The 22295-nt window shown below is 35.9% G+C and overlaps 1 protein-coding gene across 1 annotated transcript in view; it reads left to right on the top strand.

Annotated features, from left to right (window-relative positions):
* LOC137387174 (uncharacterized) overlaps positions 1-22295 on the top strand; it is a 97804-nt gene that overhangs the window by 25182 nt on the left and 50327 nt on the right. The window contains exons 13-15 of the mRNA XM_068073500.1: positions 325-493; positions 2211-2375; positions 14458-14649. Of these exons, the coding sequence (XP_067929601.1) occupies positions 325-493; positions 2211-2375; positions 14458-14649 (526 nt within the window). The remainder of the gene's footprint in view (positions 1-324; positions 494-2210; positions 2376-14457; positions 14650-22295) is intronic.

Here is a 22295-nt window from a genome sequence, read left to right as displayed (position 1 = left end):
TTTGTTCAAGTTCATCGGTAAAGAGACTATGTGGCTTGTTCTTCTGACACTAATTGGGGCATTTGGGGTGATATTTAGCATGATATTTCAGTCTATACCAGCTTTTCTTTGCTACAATGCCAGCTTGAACCCAAAGCTTGTGGAAGTCTTTCTTTACACCGTGTATCTTGTATGGGAACCTTTTAGTCCACTTATTCGCTGCTTGTGTCGACACATATATTACTGTTCTGCAGCAACAGAGTCAGCTCCGTTGTGCAGTTAGAGGGGTACGACACCATGAGCTTTTGTCATAAATCCTTTTATAAGCTGTCGTGACTTATACAGACAGTGACTCGATGGAGAGCTACATAGACACAACAGGGAAGAGGGTGGTCAGGCAGAAGCCTTCCCGTAACAAAGGGAAGGATGGAAAAGGGGAGAGAGGACGAAGGGGAGAGGGCAGGCAGAGACAAAAACTCAAGAAAACTAGAGAGCATTTTAAAGGGGGTTTCAGGTGTGAATGATTTGCTAGTCTTCTTACAAGATTGTTCATCGAAATAATTATTATTCTTTATTTATATTAATCTTAGAAAACACGTGAGTTTTTATGATTTGAGTTTTTTAGCTATTTTCTGTCAGTTTATAATTGAAAGGCTATTTATATACTCTTCATGTATACTCTTCATGTATACTCTTCATGTATACTCTTCATGTATACTCTTCATGTATACTCTTCATGTATACTCTTCATGTATACTCTTCATGCATACTCTTCATGTATACTCTTGATGTATACTCTTCATGTATACTCTTCATGTATACTCTTCATGCATACTCTTCATGCATACTCTTCATGCATACTCTTCATGCATACTCTTCATGCATACTCTTCATGCATACTCTTCATGCATACTCTTCATGGATACTCTTCACGTATACTTTCATCTAGACTGTCATAGTCTATGAGTTGAAAGTTATCTTTGCTTTCTTAGCTTCAACCATTAGCTTCAACTTCTTTCTCTTATGGTTACAAAAATGAACAAAGTTTGATAGTTGGAGTTATTACTGCTCGCAGTTATCCGTTTTTGGTCAAGTTTATTTTAATGTTCTTGCAAAGAGCTGCCTGTTTTTTATTTAGTTTTACTAACTAAATAACCTTTTGTGCCTTCGACTCGGAGAACATGAACTTTCCACATTATGAAGCTTTGCAGAACTTGATATAACTTCATCCAATAAGTATAAATTATAAGTATAAATAAGTATAAATTATAAAGTATAAATTTGGATTTAACATAAACTATATTAACTTAACATTTTAAGAAACAAGAAACTTATGCGGGTATAAGTTCTTATGTGGGTATAAGTTCTTATGCGGGTATAAGTTCTTATGTGGGTATAAGTTCTTATGCGGGTATAAGTTCTTATGTGGGTATAAGTTCTTATGCGGGTATAAGTTCTTATGTGGGTATAAGTTCTTATGCGGGTATAAGTTCTTATGTGGGTATAAGTTCTTATGTGGGTATAAGTTCTTATGCGGGTATAAGTTCTTATGCGGGTATAAGTTCTTATGCGGGTATAAGTTCTTATGCGGGTATAAGTTCTTATGCGGGTATAAGTTCTTATGCGGGTATAAGTTCTTATGCGGGTATAAGTTCTTATGCGGGTATAAGTTCTTATGCGGGTATAAGTTCTTATGCGGGTATAAGTTCTTATGTGGGTATAAGTTCTTATGCGGGTATAAGTTCTTATGTGGGTATAATTTCTTATGTGGGTATAAGTTCTTATGTGGGTATAAGTTCTTATGTGGGTATAAGTTCTTATGCGGGTATAAGTTCTTATGCGGGTATAAGTTCTTATGTGGGTATAAGTTCTTATGTGGGTATAAGTTCTTATGTGGGTATAAGTTCTTATGCGGGTATAAGTTCTTATGTAGGTATAAGTTCTTATGTGGGTATAAGTTCTTATGCGCAAATATTAAAATGAACTTTTTTTAATCTCACAGACAAGTGTAAACTTGTTAGCATATTATCCAAAGACATCTAGATAATATCTATGCGTGTTGTAGATGTGAGCTGTCGTGACTTGAGATAATAAAAAACTGCCTTGATTCCCTACATTTTACAAAATATTTTAAGGGGTGATAATTATTTATTGAGTAATTTGTGGATCGTGTTTTCTCATCCAATAGCTTAAATTTTAAACTAGGTAGCCATGTTTTGTTGTGGATGCAGCGACCATTCGACAGACACCGAAGACGAACCTGACCTTGAGAACATGACAGTCGAGGAAAAGCGTGTTTACCTAAAAGAGAAGGCTGCGAGAAAAGCTGCCAGAGAGCAGAAAAGAAGAGAGAAATATGGAGACAAGTATGAAGAGATCATGGCAAAGCATGAATCGTAAGTTTATGCCAGTGCATGTCCCAACTTTTGCACCAATTCCAGTTCTAGTCTATTTTTGTGTTTGTGTGCCCGTGTACATTTCAATCCATGGGTCAGCCCATGTGCCAGTTTATGTCCAATTATACGTAAATTCCACATAAAGTAAAGAATCTATGTTAAATTTTTATGTCGTACTACGTAACAAAATTCCATATAACGTAAAGTGTCAAGTCGGTGCAAGTTTTCAAGATCGATTTTAATAACAAGAATTCGTAGTTAGCCATAAAAATATTGCTTTCTCTCTTGCTGTATTTGGGAGAGAATAGGAGAGAAAAGGCGTAAAGAGTTTTCTCTATTATATATACTAAATATTCCCCTGTCATACAGCCCATGACAAAAGTAATATTGGAAAAAAGAAAGGGCACTGATGGTTGAGAAATGCAATATTAGCAGTCAAATGGCACTGCAGTGCAATAGGTTAATTGCAATGGTAGCTGTAATGTACTGGGTGTTATTATGTACAACAAACAGCAATAATGAAAGGAAAAGATTATGTTTGTGAAAAATTTGTCTCTGATACATCGGTGAAGTTGTTTGAGGGGGCGCGCTGATTGTCATTTACTCCACCAATATTAAAAAACAAACCCTAGTTCTATTGCATAATGTCTGATTTTTAAATACCAACAACCCAAACTCAAGACATGCAGTTATGACTTTGATGCATCGACATAGTTGCGTGAAAGTTCATTGACCTTGTGAATTACCCCCAAGACAAAACTTGTGGGGTAACCTACCAGCTCAATAATTAAACTGTTTCAGCAAAGTTCACAATGTTCTATTTTTAATAAAGACAGAATTTGTCAAAGAACAACCAGTCACAAAATATTAAGTGTAAGATGCTATTAAAGTAGTTGGAACAAAAAAGAATCAAATAAAGATCAGTAAAACGGGAAAAAAACTTAATAGATTAAATATGATCCAAGATCATAAGTCAATGTATCATTGGCTAAAAGAATTGTGACGTGCAAAAGATTGCAACATGTTGTGAAAGATCTGCGGAAAAATTATGAATATTAAAATTTCAAAAATAGTTACTTTTGCGGACATGTCTAATATTACATTGTCATTTCTGGCTGGTCATTTCTTGCTTCGGTTTGGTCTTGGTTCGGACGTTTAGGGGAGGTAGTCCCTGAGAACCGTCTCAGGTGTGTATTTCGCTGGCTTTCCTTTATTTACTGGATTTGGTCTCTCCTAACCCTTGGTCTGGTAGCACAGGTGTTTGAAGGGACGGGTCTTGTTACCGCATATGAGATAATGGAATTGTAGGTTATGATGGTGTTGGCTCTCATGAAGTTGCAGCGTGTGTACTTTCCTAGCCGTGGGAATGATCCTTTAGGTGTCGGATAATTAGGTTTTCATAAGTCAAGACTTCTCCGGTTGGGGATTGATTGTAACTTGTTGTTTCAGAGGTGTAGTGCTTTCTTTTTCAAAGGCCTGTGATCAAACAGCATTTCGACAAGATTGGCAGTAAACGCTCTCTTTTCCAAAAGCGTGTTTATATGTTTATATCTCTCTGCAATAGGAGAAATGCAATATTAGAAGTAAAATGCACTGATATTATTAGAATAACCAATATTATTAATATAGTATTACAGTTATAATAGAAAACCAATGCACAATTTTGTTTACATTTCAAAACGGCATAGCAACGAATATCAAGAAGTTGTGATATTTATCTAGATTTTTAGAAAATCTTTTTAACAAAATTATTTAGAAAAAATAATAGCATTAACATATTGCCCAACATCGGTCACTATATACTTCGATCTTGTAAATTCGAATGATTATTCTTACAGTTAAATCTTATAAAATTGAATAATTATTCTTATAATTAAACATTGTAATAACCTTATAAAAATCATTAGAAAACATATCATCGTCATTTCCTTTACATTCACTGCTTTGGACATCAGTTGGAATACCAAAGTACTCATTATAAGTGTCTAAAATGTCAGTTACCTACTTTGAAATCGGCAAAGAAGAAACGATTATTTTTCAGTACTCCTGCGTGAATTAGAGAAACCTATGAATTAGAGAAAGAGTCTATGGCATTGGACAATGCCATAGACTGGTGAAATGTGCACGTTTTTCTCGTAAAATGCGAACAACATAATGGTTTTACGCTCTGTCACTCGGCTTTATATGCGTTTCATTGATCGGTCTAAAGTTTTATAAAACAAAGCTTACCAAAGTTTCAATAGCGATTTTAGGCCAAATTAATCTGTCTATTTATGTATAACCTGATTAGATGGATAAGGTTTAGGAAATCTTCTACAAATAATAAAGACTTGGTAACATATTTAAATAGGTTTATATGTGTTTTGTATCGCTATTATACTTAAACGACTCCATTGAAAAATGGTTAAATTTGTTGATGAGAGTTCAGTACAAGGGTTTGCGACGGTGTTGATGAATACGTTTTGTGAGTTGTGTGCACATGCATTTATCATAAATCTCCCGAACAATCGCTTTGCTCGTGTCTGGTCGTGGGACTAGTACTCCAACAGCCTAGTGTGTATCTCTATTGTATATACTAGTACATCAACAGTCTAGTGTGTATCTCTATTATATATACTAGAACGCCAACAGTCTAGTGTGTATCTCTATTATATATACTAGTACTCCAACAGTCTAGTGTGTATCTCTATTATATATACTAGTACACCAACAGCTTAGTGTGTATCTCTATTATATATACTAGAACGCCAACAGTCTAGTGTATATCTCTATTATACATACTAGTACTCCAACAGTCTAGTGTGTATCTCTATTATATATACTAGTACGCCAACAGTCTAGTGTGTATCTCTATTATATATACTAGTACTCCAACAGTCTAGTGTGTATCTCTATTATATATACTAGTACTCCAACAGTCTAGTGTGTATCTCTATTATATATACTAGTACTCCAACAGTCTAGTGTGTATCTCTATTATATATACTAGTACACCAACAGCTTAGTGTGTATCTCTATTATATATACTAGTACACCAACAGCTTAGTGTGTATCTCTATTATATATACTAGTACGCCAACAGTCTAGTGTATATCTCTATTATATATACTAGTACTCCAACAGCCTAGTGTATATCTCTATTATATATACTAGTACACCAACAGCTTAGTGTGTATTTCTATTATATATACTAGTACGCCAACAGTCTAGTGTGTATCTCTATTATATATACTAGTACACCAACAGCTTAGTGTGTAGCTCTATTATATATACTAGTACGCCAACAGTCTAGTGTGTATCTCTATTATATATACTAGTACACCAACAGCTTAGTGTGTATCTCTATTATATATACTAGTACACCAACAGCTTAGTGTGTATCTCTATTATATATACTAGTACGCCAACAGTCTAGTGTGTATCTCTATTATATATACTAGTACACCAACAGCTTAGTGTGTAGCTCTATTATATATACTAGTACGCCAACAGTCTAGTGTGTATCTCTATTATATATACTAGTACACCAACAGCTTAGTGTGTATCTCTATTATATATACTAGTACGCCAACAGTCTAGTGTATATCTCTATTATATATACTAGTACTCCAACAGCCTAGTGTATATCTCTATTATATATACTAGTACTCCAACAGTCTAGTGTGTATCTCTATTATATATACTAGTACTCCAACAGTCTAGTGTGTATCTCTATTATATATACTAGTACTCCAACAGTCTAGTGTATATCTCTATTATATATACTAGTACTCCAACAGCCTAGTGTATATCTCTATTATATATACTAGTACACCAACAGCTTAGTGTGTATCTCTATTATATATACTAGTACGCCAACAGTCTAGTGTGTATCTCTATTATATATACTAGTACACCAACAGCTTAGTGTGTAGCTCTATTATATATACTAGTACGCCAACAGTCTAGTGTGTATCTCTATTATATATACTAGTACACCAACAGCTTAGTGTGTATCTCTATTATATATACTAGTACGCCAACAGTCTAGTGTATATCTCTATTATATATACTAGTACTCCAACAGCCTAGTGTATATCTCTATTATATATACTAGTACTCCAACAGTCTAGTGTGTATCTCTATTATATATACTAGTACTCCAACAGTCTAGTGTATATCTCTATTATATATACTAGTACTCCAACAGTCTAGTGTATATCTCTATTATATATACTAGTACGCCAACAGCCTAGTGTGTATCTCTATTATATATACTAGTACTCCAACAGCCTAGTGTGTATCTCTATTATATATACTAGTACTCCAACAGCCTAGTGTGTATCTCTATTATTTAACCTAGTACCCTGGTTTGCCATAAGTTGACCAATGAGTATATATACCTGTCATTATATAAACACTGCTCTTATTATAGTATCGATATATCTTTGTTTTACTATATTTTAAACATATAAGCTATTTGCTTATTATTTCTTTTTTGCAGAGTATAAAATGCGGTCTGAAGAAAAAAACCGATCTAAAATGACATTGAAGGTGTGCACTCCCCTTAACTTATTGTGATACTGTATTCATTGACCTTGAAGACCCTCAAGCGAGTATAAGTGATAAGAGAAAAGAAATAACATAACATAAACCTCTTTTCATGTAAAATGCACTTAACATAAAGAACTTATATAAAGCTTTTACTTTGTTTTAAGTGCATTATATATAATATTATATATATTATACATAATGTTTTAAGTAAAAATTATATTGTAAAGCGTAAAGTCAGTGCGAGTTATCAAACTCGGCTTGAATAATGAGAGCCCTAAAACTAACCCTGAAAATATCGTTATCTCTCTCGCAAAAGTTGGGAGAGAAAATGATGAATAGGTGTATCTCTATTAAATATACTAGTACGCCAACAGCCTAGTGTATATATCTATTATATATACTAGTACTCCAACAGTCTAGTGTGTATCTCCATTATATATACTAGTACGCCAACAGTCTAGTGTATATCTCTATTATATATACTAGTACTGTGGCAGCCTAGTGTGCATCTCTATTATATATACGTACTAGTACTCCAACAGTCTAGTGTGTATCTCTATTATATATACTAGAACTCCAACAGCCTAGTGTGTATCTCTATTATATATACTAGTACGCCAACAGTCTAGTGTATATCTCTATTATATATACTTGTACTTCAACAGCCTAGTGTGTATCTCTATTATATATACTGGTACTCCAACAGTCTAGTGTGTATCTCTATTATATATACTAGTACTCCAACAGTCTAGTGTGTATCTCTATTATATATACTAGTACGCCAACAGTCTAGTGTATATCTCTATTATATATACTTGTACTTCAACAGCCTAGTGTGTATCTCTATTATATATACTAGTACTCCAACAGCCTAGTGTGTATCTCTATTATATATACTAGTACTCCAACAGCCTAGTGTGTATCTCTATTATTTAACCTAGTACCCTGGTTTGCCATAAGTTGACCAATGAGTATATATACCTGTCATTATATAAACACTGCTCTTATTATAGTATCGATATATCTTTGTTTTACTATATTTTAAACATATAAGCTATTTGCTTATTATTTCTTTTTTGCAGAGTATAAAATGCGGTCTGAAGAAAAAAACCGATCTAAAATGACATTGAAGGTGTGCACTCCCCTTAACTTATTGTGATACTGTATTCATTGACCTTGAAGACCCTCAAGCGAGTATAAGTGATAAGAGAAAAGAAATCTGTTGTCAATACAAACCAATGATACTTACTGTAGTTACTATGGTTACTGTACAATCATTAAATTAATAAGCTTGGCCATTTTTCCTTATTTAAGGGCCAAAGTGTTCAATTTAAAAAGATCTTAGAACTGAATAGGCTATTTAAATGTCTTTTACTGTTCATATATCGTAAAATCCCTAAAACATAAATGTTCTTGGAACGGCTTATTTATGTCGTAGGAGCGTCTACTGTACAGTTCTAGCAATAGGAGATTGCAACTATTCGTAATGGAACACAAGAAATCAATATTGTCTGGGGAGTAAAACTGGGGAGTAAAACTGGGGAGTAAAACTGGGGAGTTGAATGTCATTACCCTAGGACACTTATGTATTTGCCTTAGCTAACTTTCGCGTTTTCGCGGAGTCATCCTATCGCGAAAATTTCATGTGCGAAACTAAACTATCATTACGAACGAGCGAAAACGCGAAATTAATTACGTAGTTTTGTTCATTAATAGTCAGGCCTGTATTCACTGGTTGCAAGTTGGGGCGGCTAATGTTAGACGACTAGTTATAAACACCTAGGGTGTGGAGGGGGCAGTGTAAGTCCCCAACAGGTTTCTCTCATGTAGGGCCTCCAGCTGGGCCTCTCGTGTGAAGTTTTAAAAAATTTTATCGGAAAGTATCAACATTTTTCTACTTTTTGAGATTTGTTTTGTTTTAGTTGATGTGACTGACGAGACGTTTTTAAATTAAAATAGGCAAAACTTGTCTGCAGTTAAAACGCTCAGAAAAAGACATCTTTTTCTTTTGAGCGTTTTAACAAGGATCAATTTTGCGGATTTTATTTTAAGTTCATTCGGAGGTTTTTACGCTTTCGATGGGACATGGCCAAGCGGGTGTTTGGTAAAACTTGATCTTTTGCAAACTTTTATAAAAGGCGTTAACAAGAATATTTAGCCACTGATGATGATAATAATGACGCCTAACTACTAAAAGTTGATGTTTGTCTCTATGGCTTGGAATGAAGTGATATTCTACAGCAATAAAAGCCGTGTCCATGGCCATTGGGCAAATAACTTTTCGAATAAATGATGTTTAGGTCGAGTTATCTGAAGCAATTTATCATTGCGTTGGAACTGACCAAACAAATCCGTTCGCGTTAACCTTTTGTTTGAGATGAAATGTTACATTGTATCCGAGGGCGAGTTATCCGAGTTTGATTGTACTTAGCCGTGAAAAATTCCCAAAAAGTTGGGGCGGCTCAGCTGGCCAGCCGCCCCAGGGAATACGGGCCTGTTGATAGTTCAAGAAACAAATGGCAGCAAGCGATCAAATTGCATTATCGACCTTGCTTACACTATTCCATTGAACTCAAAACCCCTGGAATTGCAATCACTTGACTTTTACATTGATAATAATCTGTAGCGTATGCGCCATATTGGAGAGCTAATCGAATGCTAGTTCCGTTTGTAAACAAACGGTGAAAAATGACAGAAATGTACATGTTGAATAATTATTTTCCAGCTGGGTGTTAATGAAAACTCCTCCTACACAACGTTTAGAGTGCCCTGATAGAAGACAACCTATTTATAACATATGGAGTGGGATATATCAAATGATAAGTAGATGTAAAATAGATTTTCGTGGACCATGTTATTCATACAAACTGTTGTATTAAAAATTCATAAACCCAGCAAATGATATATTCAGGCAAATAACAACTGTTCCATTATATTAAAATTTATATTACATATGCATAAATGCATATGGAAAAACTTAGCACATGAAGTATTTTGACAAAAACAACACATAGGTACGCTGCCAAAACAGAAGCTGCTTTCAAGATTTAAGTGATAATAGCTTATGAATGTATGATATGTATACTACAGTATCCGTAAAAGATGGAATGAACTACTGCAACAACTAAACGGAAATTAAAAACAGTTGTAATAGAGGATAATCAAAATAATGCAAACAAGGAAATGCTGGAATTAGTGTAATCAGATGATTAAACTTATACATACACGTTACAGAAACTGTGTAAAAGGAGATTTGTATAGCACTGGATATTGAGCCAAGGTGCATCAGAGTTTCTTAGAACTAAATCAGTTTAGGATTAACAGCGCAACAACAGCTGCAGATGAATATTACAGTGATTACATTGTTACTGGCCTTTAAAAAGTACTACTTTAGTTTTGTATGCCACAAAGATGCACCTTGCAGTTTGAGTGTAGGATTTTAGCATAATGATGCTGTCGGAGATCATAAAATGACGGAATAAGGTTTTTCATCAATGACGCAGTGGTTGAATATGCCATCTGCCGTATCCGTAAGGTGTTTCCCAAAGCATAACACATCACTATATCTTACACTACTGATAAAATACACCAGACAATGGAGTGGATCTGACTTTCTATTAATACGAAAGTATTGATCTGCAACTAGCAGGATCCTGACGACATCGTCTGATGGATGCACCAATCCTCCATTGTTTTGTAGCTTGAGTAGAGTATAGAGATGTCGGTACTGGATATTTGACTTAGTGGTAACCAGCGACTGACGGCCAATGTCACGACAGCATTTTAGTTAGCTTTTGCACAATGTAGCCAGCTATATAGACTATACTGTTACCTATGACAGAAATTTGACATCTGAAATCATTGAGTTCCACAAACTGATCAACTTCTGGAGTAGCCTGTATGATGAGAATCTCGTTTTGAGCAGTAACATTACTTGTCTTACTAGCATCTGATTCTGCACCACATTTGCTGATAAGTTTGCGAAAGGTAGCCTTAAACTGAGTAACAAGAGGATTATTATTCCAACCACCTAAACAAAAGCATCAATTATAACAATTACATAAAATCAACAAAAATAAATGTTTTATTCACATAAACATAGTACCCTTAATATACAACAATACAACTAATAAAATAAGCAAAAATAAAACTGCTCAAAATGCTACCATATCGCTATGTAAAATGAAAATGTGGCAATTTTCACTGGAAGTCTTTCATAATCCATCTTAGGCATAAAGCTTAAAGGTTGACTTGCAACAAAATTCATATTACCGTTATTTGATATGAAAAGGTTCACTATGTCTTACTCTGTTGTGTTGTAGGCAGGGTTGTTAAAAATCGATGATTTTTTTTAAATCAAAAAAATTTATTTCTATTGAATTATTTGATTTTTTATTTAAATCGATTTTTTTTATTTTGTTTTGTTTCAAAAAGATGTTTTGTGTTCTAAATTGCAAGTTATTGCTATCAATTTGGAATTTATGATTTGCAGGGTATTATGTAGTTTTATTACAACAATTAGGAAATGAAAAAATATTTACACAGTTAAGACACGATAAAAAGGACAGCATAATTTATGCGTTGGACATTAAATCCCAGAAACGAAGATGAAGAATCACAGAGAACAGATCACACAACTGCTAAGCTGCAGACATATTCATAGGCACTTGCTGTGGCAGCTGTCACTGTTTTGCGTGCTGTTTGAGGTTTTTAAATTTTTTTAGATATATCTACTTTAAGTTGAGCAACCTTGCAGCACTGTGCTTGACAATATGGTTTTGAATTCAATCATTGAAAAGTATCATTCAACATTGAAAAATGTTACCTTTAAATGACTTCAGTCGAACGTTTTTACCTGCTGTCAAAACATGGATCATTGAAATGTTCGTTGCAGAAAAGTGCTCAAGGATCAGGCTTATTCACTCTTCTGTGGTTGCGATACCATTGTAAATAACAAGAGTTCTCAGTTACTTTGTTTGGAAATCTAAAAATTAAAATGAAACTGTAGTAGTTAGTTAGCAACAGTGGTAATAACAATAGTATTATTACTCTTATCTCCTTACTGCTAGCTATATCCAGGTACAACAATAAATAATATTATAGGCGCGACAAACATTTCCTTCAAATATAAATATTTAGAAATAACCTAATAGTTTGTAGTTCAAAAATGTTAATATAAAAAAATCAAAATTTAAATAATTAAAAAACCTTTGTTCTGGAAGAAGAACATTTTACTCACTAACTTATAAATTTATCTAATCACCGACAAAATACAGTCAAACTCGTACACTCAATAGTGCCACTGATCGACTCTTAATCACCCAGGGACTAGTGTAGTAGAACTAACTAGTGGCAGTACTAACTAGTAGTAGCACAACTAGTAGTAGTCGTAGACTTGAGCAATAGTAATAGAACTAGTAGTAGAAGTGACTCACTTGTGAAATGTCATGCCTTTTCCTTTAAAAGTCCATTCTTGCGGTTTTGCAGTTCATTGAATAGCAATAGCACTGTGCACCTACACCCTTCTCTCTCTTACATAAATTATTAGTAGTAATCTCAGTAGTCTGTTCCTTTGATTTAGCGGGTATTCGTGATCTTCCATAGCTGTTAAATCTGAAATTAGATTTCTTTCTCACATTGAACACAATGAAATTAATTCAAACGCTACCTGAAAATGGCGTCGGCCGGATTTCCGTAGTCGCAAATGACCTTTGCCCTTCTAGGGGTTTTTAGTTCAATGCACTATTCAACCTGCGGTTCACAATTACAAACTTGTCGCAAGTCGAAATTTTTTTTATCAGTGAACTGAACCTGAGGAATCTAATTATGTTTGTTCCACTGCATTTATTTTCACATCATTATATTTTGGCACTCATCAGAGCTGCAAAATTAAGTTGCTGCGAAATTTTACTCTGTATGCTACTCACGAAACTAAATATTAGCGAAATATAAATGTCCTAGGGTAGTAATAGTTGTACCGGTACAACAGAAGGTTGTAGAACAGAAGGTCATGCAACAGAAGGTCATGCAACAGAAGATCACTGGAGTGGTCGATGTATATTAAGGTTAAAGGTTTACTTGCAACAAAATTCACATTACAGTTATTTGGTATCAAAAAGTTTGCCACGTCTTATTCTGCTGTGTTGTTGATGCAAAATATGTGGAAATGATATTACAAGGTCTTAAAACATTGGCGCTTTAGTGTTCGAGGGACTCTCCTATATTATATATATGGCGGTAGCAGTAACTACATGCATTAGATACTTTACTATTACAGTGAAACATGGATAACTCGCCCTCGGATATAGCGAACACATGGTTAATTCGAATGGATTTGCTTGGTCCGTTCCCACGCAATGATAAATGGCTCTATATAACTGGAACTCAACACTGTTATAACGAACTGTTTTTTGCCCAACGGCTACCGAAACGGTTGCTATCGCTTTACAAAATCACTTTATTCCAAGCCATAGAGGTAAACCTCAACTTTTCGTAATTCATAAGCGTCGTTATTACCTCCATCGGCAAAATATTTTTGTCAACGACTTTTCTAAAGGTTTGGTAAAATTTGATTTATCCTGCTATACGATGAATAGCACGGGCTAACCGGGTCACGCGCGCAAGGATTTTCGCCACGCACATACAAAACAAAAACAGCATGTTGTTTTTGTTTTGTATTTGCGTGGCGAAAATCCTTGAGTGCGTGACCCGGCTAGCCCGTGATGAATAGTTTTCCGACGTTGATTCCGTGTTGAATCAACGTCGGAATGTTGAATGTTTAAAACGTCTTAAAAATTGTTGTAATTAAACGTATACGTTGTCTTAGCTAAAAAAAACTATTCATCGTTTGACCTAAACACAGAATACGTGTGTACATTCAATAAGTATCCATTCAAAAAGCATGAGTGATATACAATGTACCGTACAACCTCGTAAAACTTTTAATTGAACTGCCTCGGAGTGTTGCTCTTAACGAATCCCAGGTAAAGTAAAGTAATCTTTGCATAAACTTCAAGAAAAATTGGCAAAATTGATCGTGGGTAAAACGCTCAAAAGAAAAAGATGTCTTTTCTTTTGAGCATTTCAGCAACGATCAAGTTTTGCCAATGTCAATCTAAAAAACGTCCTGGCTATAACATCACCTCAAACAACAAACCAATCTCAAGTGATAGAAAAATCTCTATACTTTTTGATAAAAACGTTTTAAGCTTTACATTAGAAGCATTTAATTTGAAACAAGCCATTTGTGCTTTTGATTTATATTATAGTTTGTATATGTACATGTATCTACTAATAAATAAGTAAATACATGGACTTGTGATAGTGCTCTGATAACTTGAACGCTCTGATAATTCGAACACTTTTACTCGGTCCCTTGAAGTTTGAGTTATCCGAGTTTCACTGTAGATACTTGTAGGAGCAACTACTATCTCTAACATTTTTTATGTTCACCCAAGTTTCAGAAGATGTTTTAGAGATTAAACTACAGGATGGTTTTGTAATGTGTTGAAAACTTCCAAAGACATTACCTATAATTTACCCATTACAGTAACAAGAAGCAACTGCGTAAGGAAAGAGCGATGGCGGAGGGGGTGAACTGGGACTCAGATGAATATGAGGCTGACCCGGAAGGTTTTAAGACCAAGTACCAGAGCATGGTTACATATGACAAGGGTGGTGACAGGAGACTTACAAAGAATGGAAAGCCAGATAACAGAGCATTAGGTCAAGGACACGAAGAGTGAGTCAAGTTTTAAATATTCTCGAAATGAAGAATGTTGGATACGATATTTGGTGGCTGTTAGTTAATAATGAACTAGTGCTTTCAAAGTTTAATAGTGTTTGTGAGATGCTCTTCATACCTCATCATACCAATGATGGTAGGAAAAATGTGGCAGGCGTTTAGTAAGTAAAGCGAGTGAATAATTGAAATGAGTTGTTGTAAAGGAAACGACCGAGTTTCTCAACTCGTCGCGCAAGGAAACAAACCACTCATGTGTGAGGCAGTCTATCTATATACATGTATATATTCCTCAAAGCTTGTCATCTGTCTGTCTGTCCTTTGATATGTTCAGCTATTAAAATCTTAGAATAAAAATTCCACGTCCTGATGAATTTGAACTCGCGGAGATTGCGTCCACAACTTTTTTAACCACAAGCGTTACCATTGAGCTACGCAAGGCATATTGATCAAAAGCATTATCATATATTGTATGCATATATCATAGATGCACACCCTAAATGACGCATTCTTTGAATCTCCTTTGAATTCTATTAACTCTATGAAACACGATGGCTTTTTGCGGTTGTGTGAACTTCTATTTCCGGCTTTTCGTAAGGTTCAATTGTATTATCTTGTGTAGGAATGGCCTCTACATTCTCTCACCAGTTGGTCAAACAAAGACAGTACGATATCTCATTTTTACATTTGTATCGAAAGGTACAAGTATCGTCGAATTCAGAGTATTAATGGATAGCTTTTGATGAAACAGTAACATTTTTTATACAAACACTTTCGTGCAATAATTGTTATTATTAATTCAACATATTCAGGATTTTTATTTTGTTTTCTCAGTTGGTATCAACTGTATCATTACCGAAACATCTCTTATTGTAATTGTAGCAAACAGACTTAATTTAGCTATTACTTGCTGAATATTTCACATTTACATTTAAACCCTTTTATAGTAATTCTTTTTTTTATTTGACCTACAAAACATTTTTCTCATGATATGAAGTTTGAAAGTTACAGTTGTTTGACAGAGATTGAAAACTTTTACAGTTGTTTTATTTTCTCTTCATTTAATTCAATTACACAAAACACTTTTCTCACTATTTGTAGTTTGAAATTTAGAATGGCAAATGTTTTTACATGTTAAATACAAATCAATTCTCTGTCCAAAGACTTCTTTATTACCTGGGCAACGCCGGGTAGTACAGCTAGTCATATATATATATATATATATATATATATATATATATATATATATATATATATGTATATATATATATATGTATATATATGTGTATATATGTGTATATATGTGTATATATGTATATATATGTATATATATACTCCCAGGTCTCTGGTAGGAGACTCGAGTTAGAGCAGAATTTACCACCCATACGGCTTAACCGGGGTGAGGAAACAATTTTTTATATATACTAATATATATATATATAATTGATTCCTCACCCCGGATACCCCGTATGGGTGGTAAATTCTGCTCTAACTCGGCTCTAACAGTCATTCTATAGAAGGGTGACATTATTATATATTTTTTTTTTTTTCTCAAAGTTGGTCATATGTGTTTTCGTGTATTTGTCGTTGTGATCGTCCGTCTATAGCTACTATTTTAGCATTGCGCCCACGCCTTGCAATTTCCCTGTTAATGATTATTGTGGGACCTAAGTGTACGCACACGATGGTTCTTCGTTTTTTTTCGTTAGGGTAAATTTGTTCCGCCTCACGGTATCTCGAACTTAAAATTTGGCGATTTGTATGCTGATTATATACGTGATTGAAAGATATACCTCGCTGAACTGGCTATGGCAAGTTATCCATATTCGTTTTCCAGTAATGTTGGTATCCGTTATTATAACAACGATTGGCAAACGAATAAATGATAAAATTTTTGTTAAAAGTTTGAAGCTTACTAAAACGCATACTAAAACTTCCTTCAAGTATGTGTTTAGTAAATTAAATTCATTTGTTAGATTCAGCGTTTATATTACACGTCTGTCTCGAAAGAAAGTACTTTCCACATAGTACATTGTAATGTTATATTATTTTACAGATCATAACCACAAAATGCACTCAAGTCATTGTAGGTACCTATAGTTACTAAGGTTAACGTAGTATTTTGGTACTATTTTTAATGATGACGATTTTTACCATGAGGTAATTGTAGTGTTACTTAGCTTCACATGATTGACTGTTTGAGATTGCGAATGTGAAAGATAAATTGTACAACTGCCGTGTGTAGGAAGCGAAGAGATAAGTGTTTTATTGCCGATATCCGTGCATGCGTATAATGATAATTCCACATTGTATATGCACGAATATATACGATATATATATGAATGCCACATTTCTCTTTTTATCCAAAAGGCAAACTGAGTAAGCGGACAATTTCTATGAGTATAATAAAGGGATAACTGTAAGCAAGTATAAGCATAAAATACAATATAATGCAGACCTACGCAAACTAACCAAGCCTAGAGGTCGAGGCGGTTTGGAGGTCTACGTGCCCAGTTGCTACGGTGTGGGGTTGGAGCAATCTGGGGTCTTGGAGCAGTTTGATTGATCGGCTGTGGACTGCTAAGCGTGGGAGTTGTCTAGCTTGTTGGTTGCCAAAAGTATGGTTGTCAGGTAACGGAGTAAGTAAATGTCAGTTACGTCGTACCTCGTGTGAACTAGTCTGAATCGCAAATGAATTGTCGCAAAGTCTCTTTCTTACGGTACCTGTCCTACCTAAGTCTCGGATGTAAACATTGTCGTCAGGTTCTATGGGTGGTAGTGGTCGTGTATTGTGTGGGCGATCATAGTTGTATTTCATCTGTTGTCTGTAAGTGTGTTCACGGTCTTTAACTAAGTCATAGTTTAGTATCATCGGGCTTAGTGAAGAAGGATCTACGGGTATGTCACAATGGATTCGCCTACACACGAGTAGTTCAGCCAGGGAGTATCCATTTTGAATTGGTGTATTTCGGTATGCAAGTAAAGCTTTGTATGGATTTGTAGATTTCTTGAGAAGATTTTTGATTGTTCTAACTGCGCGTTTGGCAGCTCCATTTCCTTGAGGATAATGTGGTGAGCTCGTGACACTCTGAAACGAGTAATCTTTGGCAAACTGTCGGAATTCTTGATTTGCGTACTGTGGTCCATTATCGGAAACAACGATTTCTGGAATGCCATGACGGGCGAAGATCGATTTGAGTGATGTTATAGTCAATTTGCTGTCCAGGTTTGACAGCTTGCTGATTTCAACATACCTTGAAAAATAGTCTGTTACAATTGTCTGTTACGTAATTCGATTGATTCCAATAGAACAAGTCGGTTCCAACTCGTTACCACGGTTTGTCCGGCAGACTGCCAGGTTTCAAGGGTTCTCGGTGTTCGTCTTGGTTTACTTGATGGCCATCTCTGCCATTTCGGCGGATATACCAGGCCACCAAACAGATTGGCGGCCCGCTCCCTACACTTCTGTATGCCTAAATGTCTACCATGTAATCGTCAAAGAATACTCAGGCATTCCAACAGAGGTATTACGATACGTTTAGCATACAGCAATAAACCATCGATGAGTGTAAGTTGAGACTGAGCATGCCAGTATGGTTTGAGATGTGTGTTAACATCAGATAAATATGCTGGCCAGCATTGTTGAGTGTACTCAATCACAGATTGGAGAGTTGCGTCCTCTTGTTGCTTGTTCCTAAGCTCAATTAGTCGTTGTTCAGTTGCTGATAGATTCGCTATATCGTCGGTAATTGCGCTCACGTCAACATCTTTTGCTAGCTCAACATCATCCTGGCTTAGTCTTCTAGAAGGTTGTCAAAACAATAAATCAGCTATATAGTTGGTTTTGCCTGGGATATGCTCTACTGTAAACGCATACTTCATAGTTCTGAGTCTTTGTCTCTGAATTCGCAGTGTCAGGTCATTGATGGCTTTTGAATTAAATATCGGTACCAACGGCTTGTAGTCGGTCTCAATTGTCACCCTTGGATGACCAAGGATGTACATCTCAATTTTCATGCAAGCCCATGCAATGCCGAGAGCTTCTTTTTCTTTTTCGATAGGTGACCATGTCTTTTTTGTGTCGGTCAAGGATCTAGATTTGGCTGCTACCAAGCGTCGAGTGCCATCCTCTTGTATTTGCAACAGCACAGCTCCTAAACCTTCGATAGACGTGTCACACATGATGAATGTGTGCCTTGTTAGGCTGTACCAAGCTAAGCATGGTGTAGAATTGAGCTTTGTTTTAATATCTATCACGGCTTGTTTTTGTGTAATATCCCAGGTCCATGGCGAATCCTTTCTAAGCAATGCTCTTAAGGGAAGAGTCAATTCAGTTATTATGGGTGAGAACTTTCCGAGTTGATTGACAGATCCCAGAAATGGCTGTAGTTGTGTTTTGTTAGTCGGTTCGGGTATTGCGAGTATGTCCTGTATACGGTTGGGATCGGCGCTATCGCCTTCGGCACCTACGTAATGACCTAAGAACTTTACCGAAGTTTGCCCGAATTTGCACTTTTTGTGGTTTAAAGTCATACCTACAGATCTTAGTCATTCTAATACGCGACGTACACGAGCGTCGTGCTCGGTTCTGCTAACGGTGCTGTACACTAACAAATCGTCCATATGGCAAACGAAACCATCCATTCCATCGAATATGTTTCTCATACAACGCTGAAATATGTCACCCGCACTGACTAGACCGAAGGGCACTCTGTTATAGCAGTATCTTCCGAAGAGGGTGATAAATGTTGTTAGTAGTCGTGAATTCTCAGCTAATGGTATTTGATGGTAACCCGAGTTTGCGTCTAGTTTGGTTAAAAACTTTGTGCCGGATACTTTAGCTAATGTACTGTCAACTGAGCTACTAGGGTGCCTATCCCGTCTTACAGCATGGTTCAGGTTAGTTAGATCTGCGCATATGTGGATTTTATTTGGGTCATCCTTTGGCACCAGGACTATCCCTGCGCACCAGTTCGTCGGTGTCGTAACCTTAGAAATTACGCCTTTCGTCTCTAGATCTTCCAGTTGTCTCTTAACTATGGGTAACCTCAGTTATGAAACCTCATATGGGATGTGTAATGCGACCGGTTTGGCATCGCCTCTGACCTCTATCGTATAAGGCTCAGTTAGCTTACCAAGGCTTGTAAAAACTTCGGGATATTCATCAAAAGATTTGCAATTAGAATCAGAAATTGATCTATCACATAAAACATTCATTGCATAATTAGCATCATAATGCACTAAACCTAAGGAAATGCATGCAGATCTATTTAAAAGATTAGTAGTTTGATTCTCAACTATATAAATGACCTCGTTAGCGTGTCTATTACCAACGCTCAACTTAGCATCTACCTTTCCAACAACAGGTAATGCAACGTTACCAGGGCCTAAGAGACGGCGGTCCGACTGTGTTAACTAATTATCATGCCACCCAATTTCACTGCAAACTGAAACATCGGCACCAGTATCAAGTTTAAAAGTTCGTTTTAATACCTGACCATTGTCTAGTGTAATGTCTTAGGTTGAAGTCCATAGTTCACTTGATTGACTAAGGTTCTTCATCTCTCCCAAGAAGTCGGTTGAATTATCAATTGTGGTTACCTCTGTCTCGTTAGGATTAGCTTTACGGCATGCTATTTTCCAGTGGCCAACACCTTTACAAAAGTCACACTTAGATTTGATAGCTAGGCAAGGCTGCTTAATGTGCTGAGGGAATCTACCGCACCTGTGACATTTGGAGATGGTGGTGAGTTTAGACTGATGCTGTTTAGATAAAGCGTGTGTTTGAGGTTTATACGCTGTAGCTTTAAGCTTGTACGCAGTGTCACTACGGTGTTTTTCTTTAGTGTATTGGTCTCTACTACTAAACTTACCCATGTCTACTGTACTTCCTGTATCATTTGTGTCTGACCTCACCACTGGTTGCGCTTGCTTGGCTGCGTCAAAGCGTCTGCACATTGCAACGGCGTTTGCCAATGTCAAGTCTGCTTCAGATTGCAACTTTTTGCTTAAACGATCGTCGTTTACTCTCACAACTAGTCTATCTCGTATTAGTTGCTCTCTCAAAGTTCTGTACTCGCAGTATTCTTCCTGGCGGTATAGTTTATGTATATAAGTATTCATGTCATCTTGGCCTTGCACTAACTCGTTAAAGTTGGCGCGTTCCACAATTGTGTTAGTTCGAACGCCAAAGTAGTCGTTGAATGCCGCGATAACATTCTGATGAGTGTCTTCATTAATACCTAGAGCTAAAATAATGTCTTCAGCTTGTTCGCCAAGGTTATATACGAGAGTGTTTATTTGTTCTATCTCGGGTTGTTCAGCTAAACGGCTGGCATCTCTATAATGCATCCATCTAGCTCTCCAACGAGACCAATTGTCCGGATTTGTAAAGTCGAATTTATCCCGTGGGTTTAATCTCGGTGTGTGAAAACTTGGACGTTGGGCTGGTTCATCTTCATCCCCCATCACTAGAAATGTGTGAGGATGACAATCGCTGCCACCATGTAATGTTACTTAGCTTCACATGATTGATTGTTTGAGATTGCAAATTTAAAATATAAATTGTACAACTGCCGCGTGTAGGAAGCGAAGAGATAAGTGTTTTATTGCCGATATCCATGCATGCGTATAATGATAATTCCACATCGTATATGCAGGAATACATACGATATATATATGAATGCCACAGTAATTGCATTAGATAATGACTATGGGTTTCTCTACCACTCTATGTACGTCTATAGCCTACGATATTGTCGCATGCCAACACTGAAACAAACTAGTATATACTAGCTAGTATATATAGTTATCCAAGGCGTATTGATCAAAGGCGTTATTATATACAGTATAGCGTTTGCACACACTAAATGACATATTCTTTTAGCAATGCGCCCACGCATTACGATGTTTGTGTTAAGAAATACTTTGGATCTAAATATATGCAACACGATTCTCCTTCATCTTTTTTCATTAGAGCTAATTTGTTCCGCCACACGATATCACCAATAAGTTATCTCAAAATTGAAATTTGGCGATTTGGATACTGATTATATACGTTATTTAAAGATATACGTTGCTCGGCGAGTTCAGCATGATACGCTGTTATACGGGATAGAGTATGCACACACTAAATGATGTATTATTTTTAACTTTATGAATTCTAATAGCTCTATGAAACACCATGCTTTTTAGTGTTTTTTGAACTTCTATATTCGGTTTTTTGTAAGGTTTAATTTCTATTTACTATATAAACGGCAATCGTTGTTTGTCTGTGTATCCACCTTATAGAATACCGTACTTTCAGACTATTAGCCACTACTTTTTTCTGACGGTTTGTGAGCCATGCGGCTTTTATAAGGGTGCGACTATTCTGTGGTGTTTCTTTCACCGCTAGGGCGCATTAACGAGAATCTCCGGTTAGTACACGCCTCTACTAGGGATGGACGATAAATACTTATATGCTAATATCGTATTTTTAGGAGTTGTCTGCTCGATATATCGAGTTACCGATAACTCCTAAATATTGTTGATGCAATCAACTACCTACCGAAATAAAATAACTATTGACCTATCACGCGATCTCTGGCAGGGATCGCTAAACATATTATGAAAATGTTTACTTTTCCATTTCCATAAACATAAAT

The sequence above is a fragment of the Watersipora subatra genome, chromosome 2 (genome assembly GCF_963576615.1).
Source record: "Watersipora subatra chromosome 2, tzWatSuba1.1, whole genome shotgun sequence".
Classification (NCBI taxonomy): Eukaryota; Metazoa; Bryozoa; class Gymnolaemata; order Cheilostomatida; family Watersiporidae; genus Watersipora; species Watersipora subatra.
Note: the sequence above shows the minus strand (reverse complement) of the source record. Positions and strands in the feature narration are given on the sequence as shown.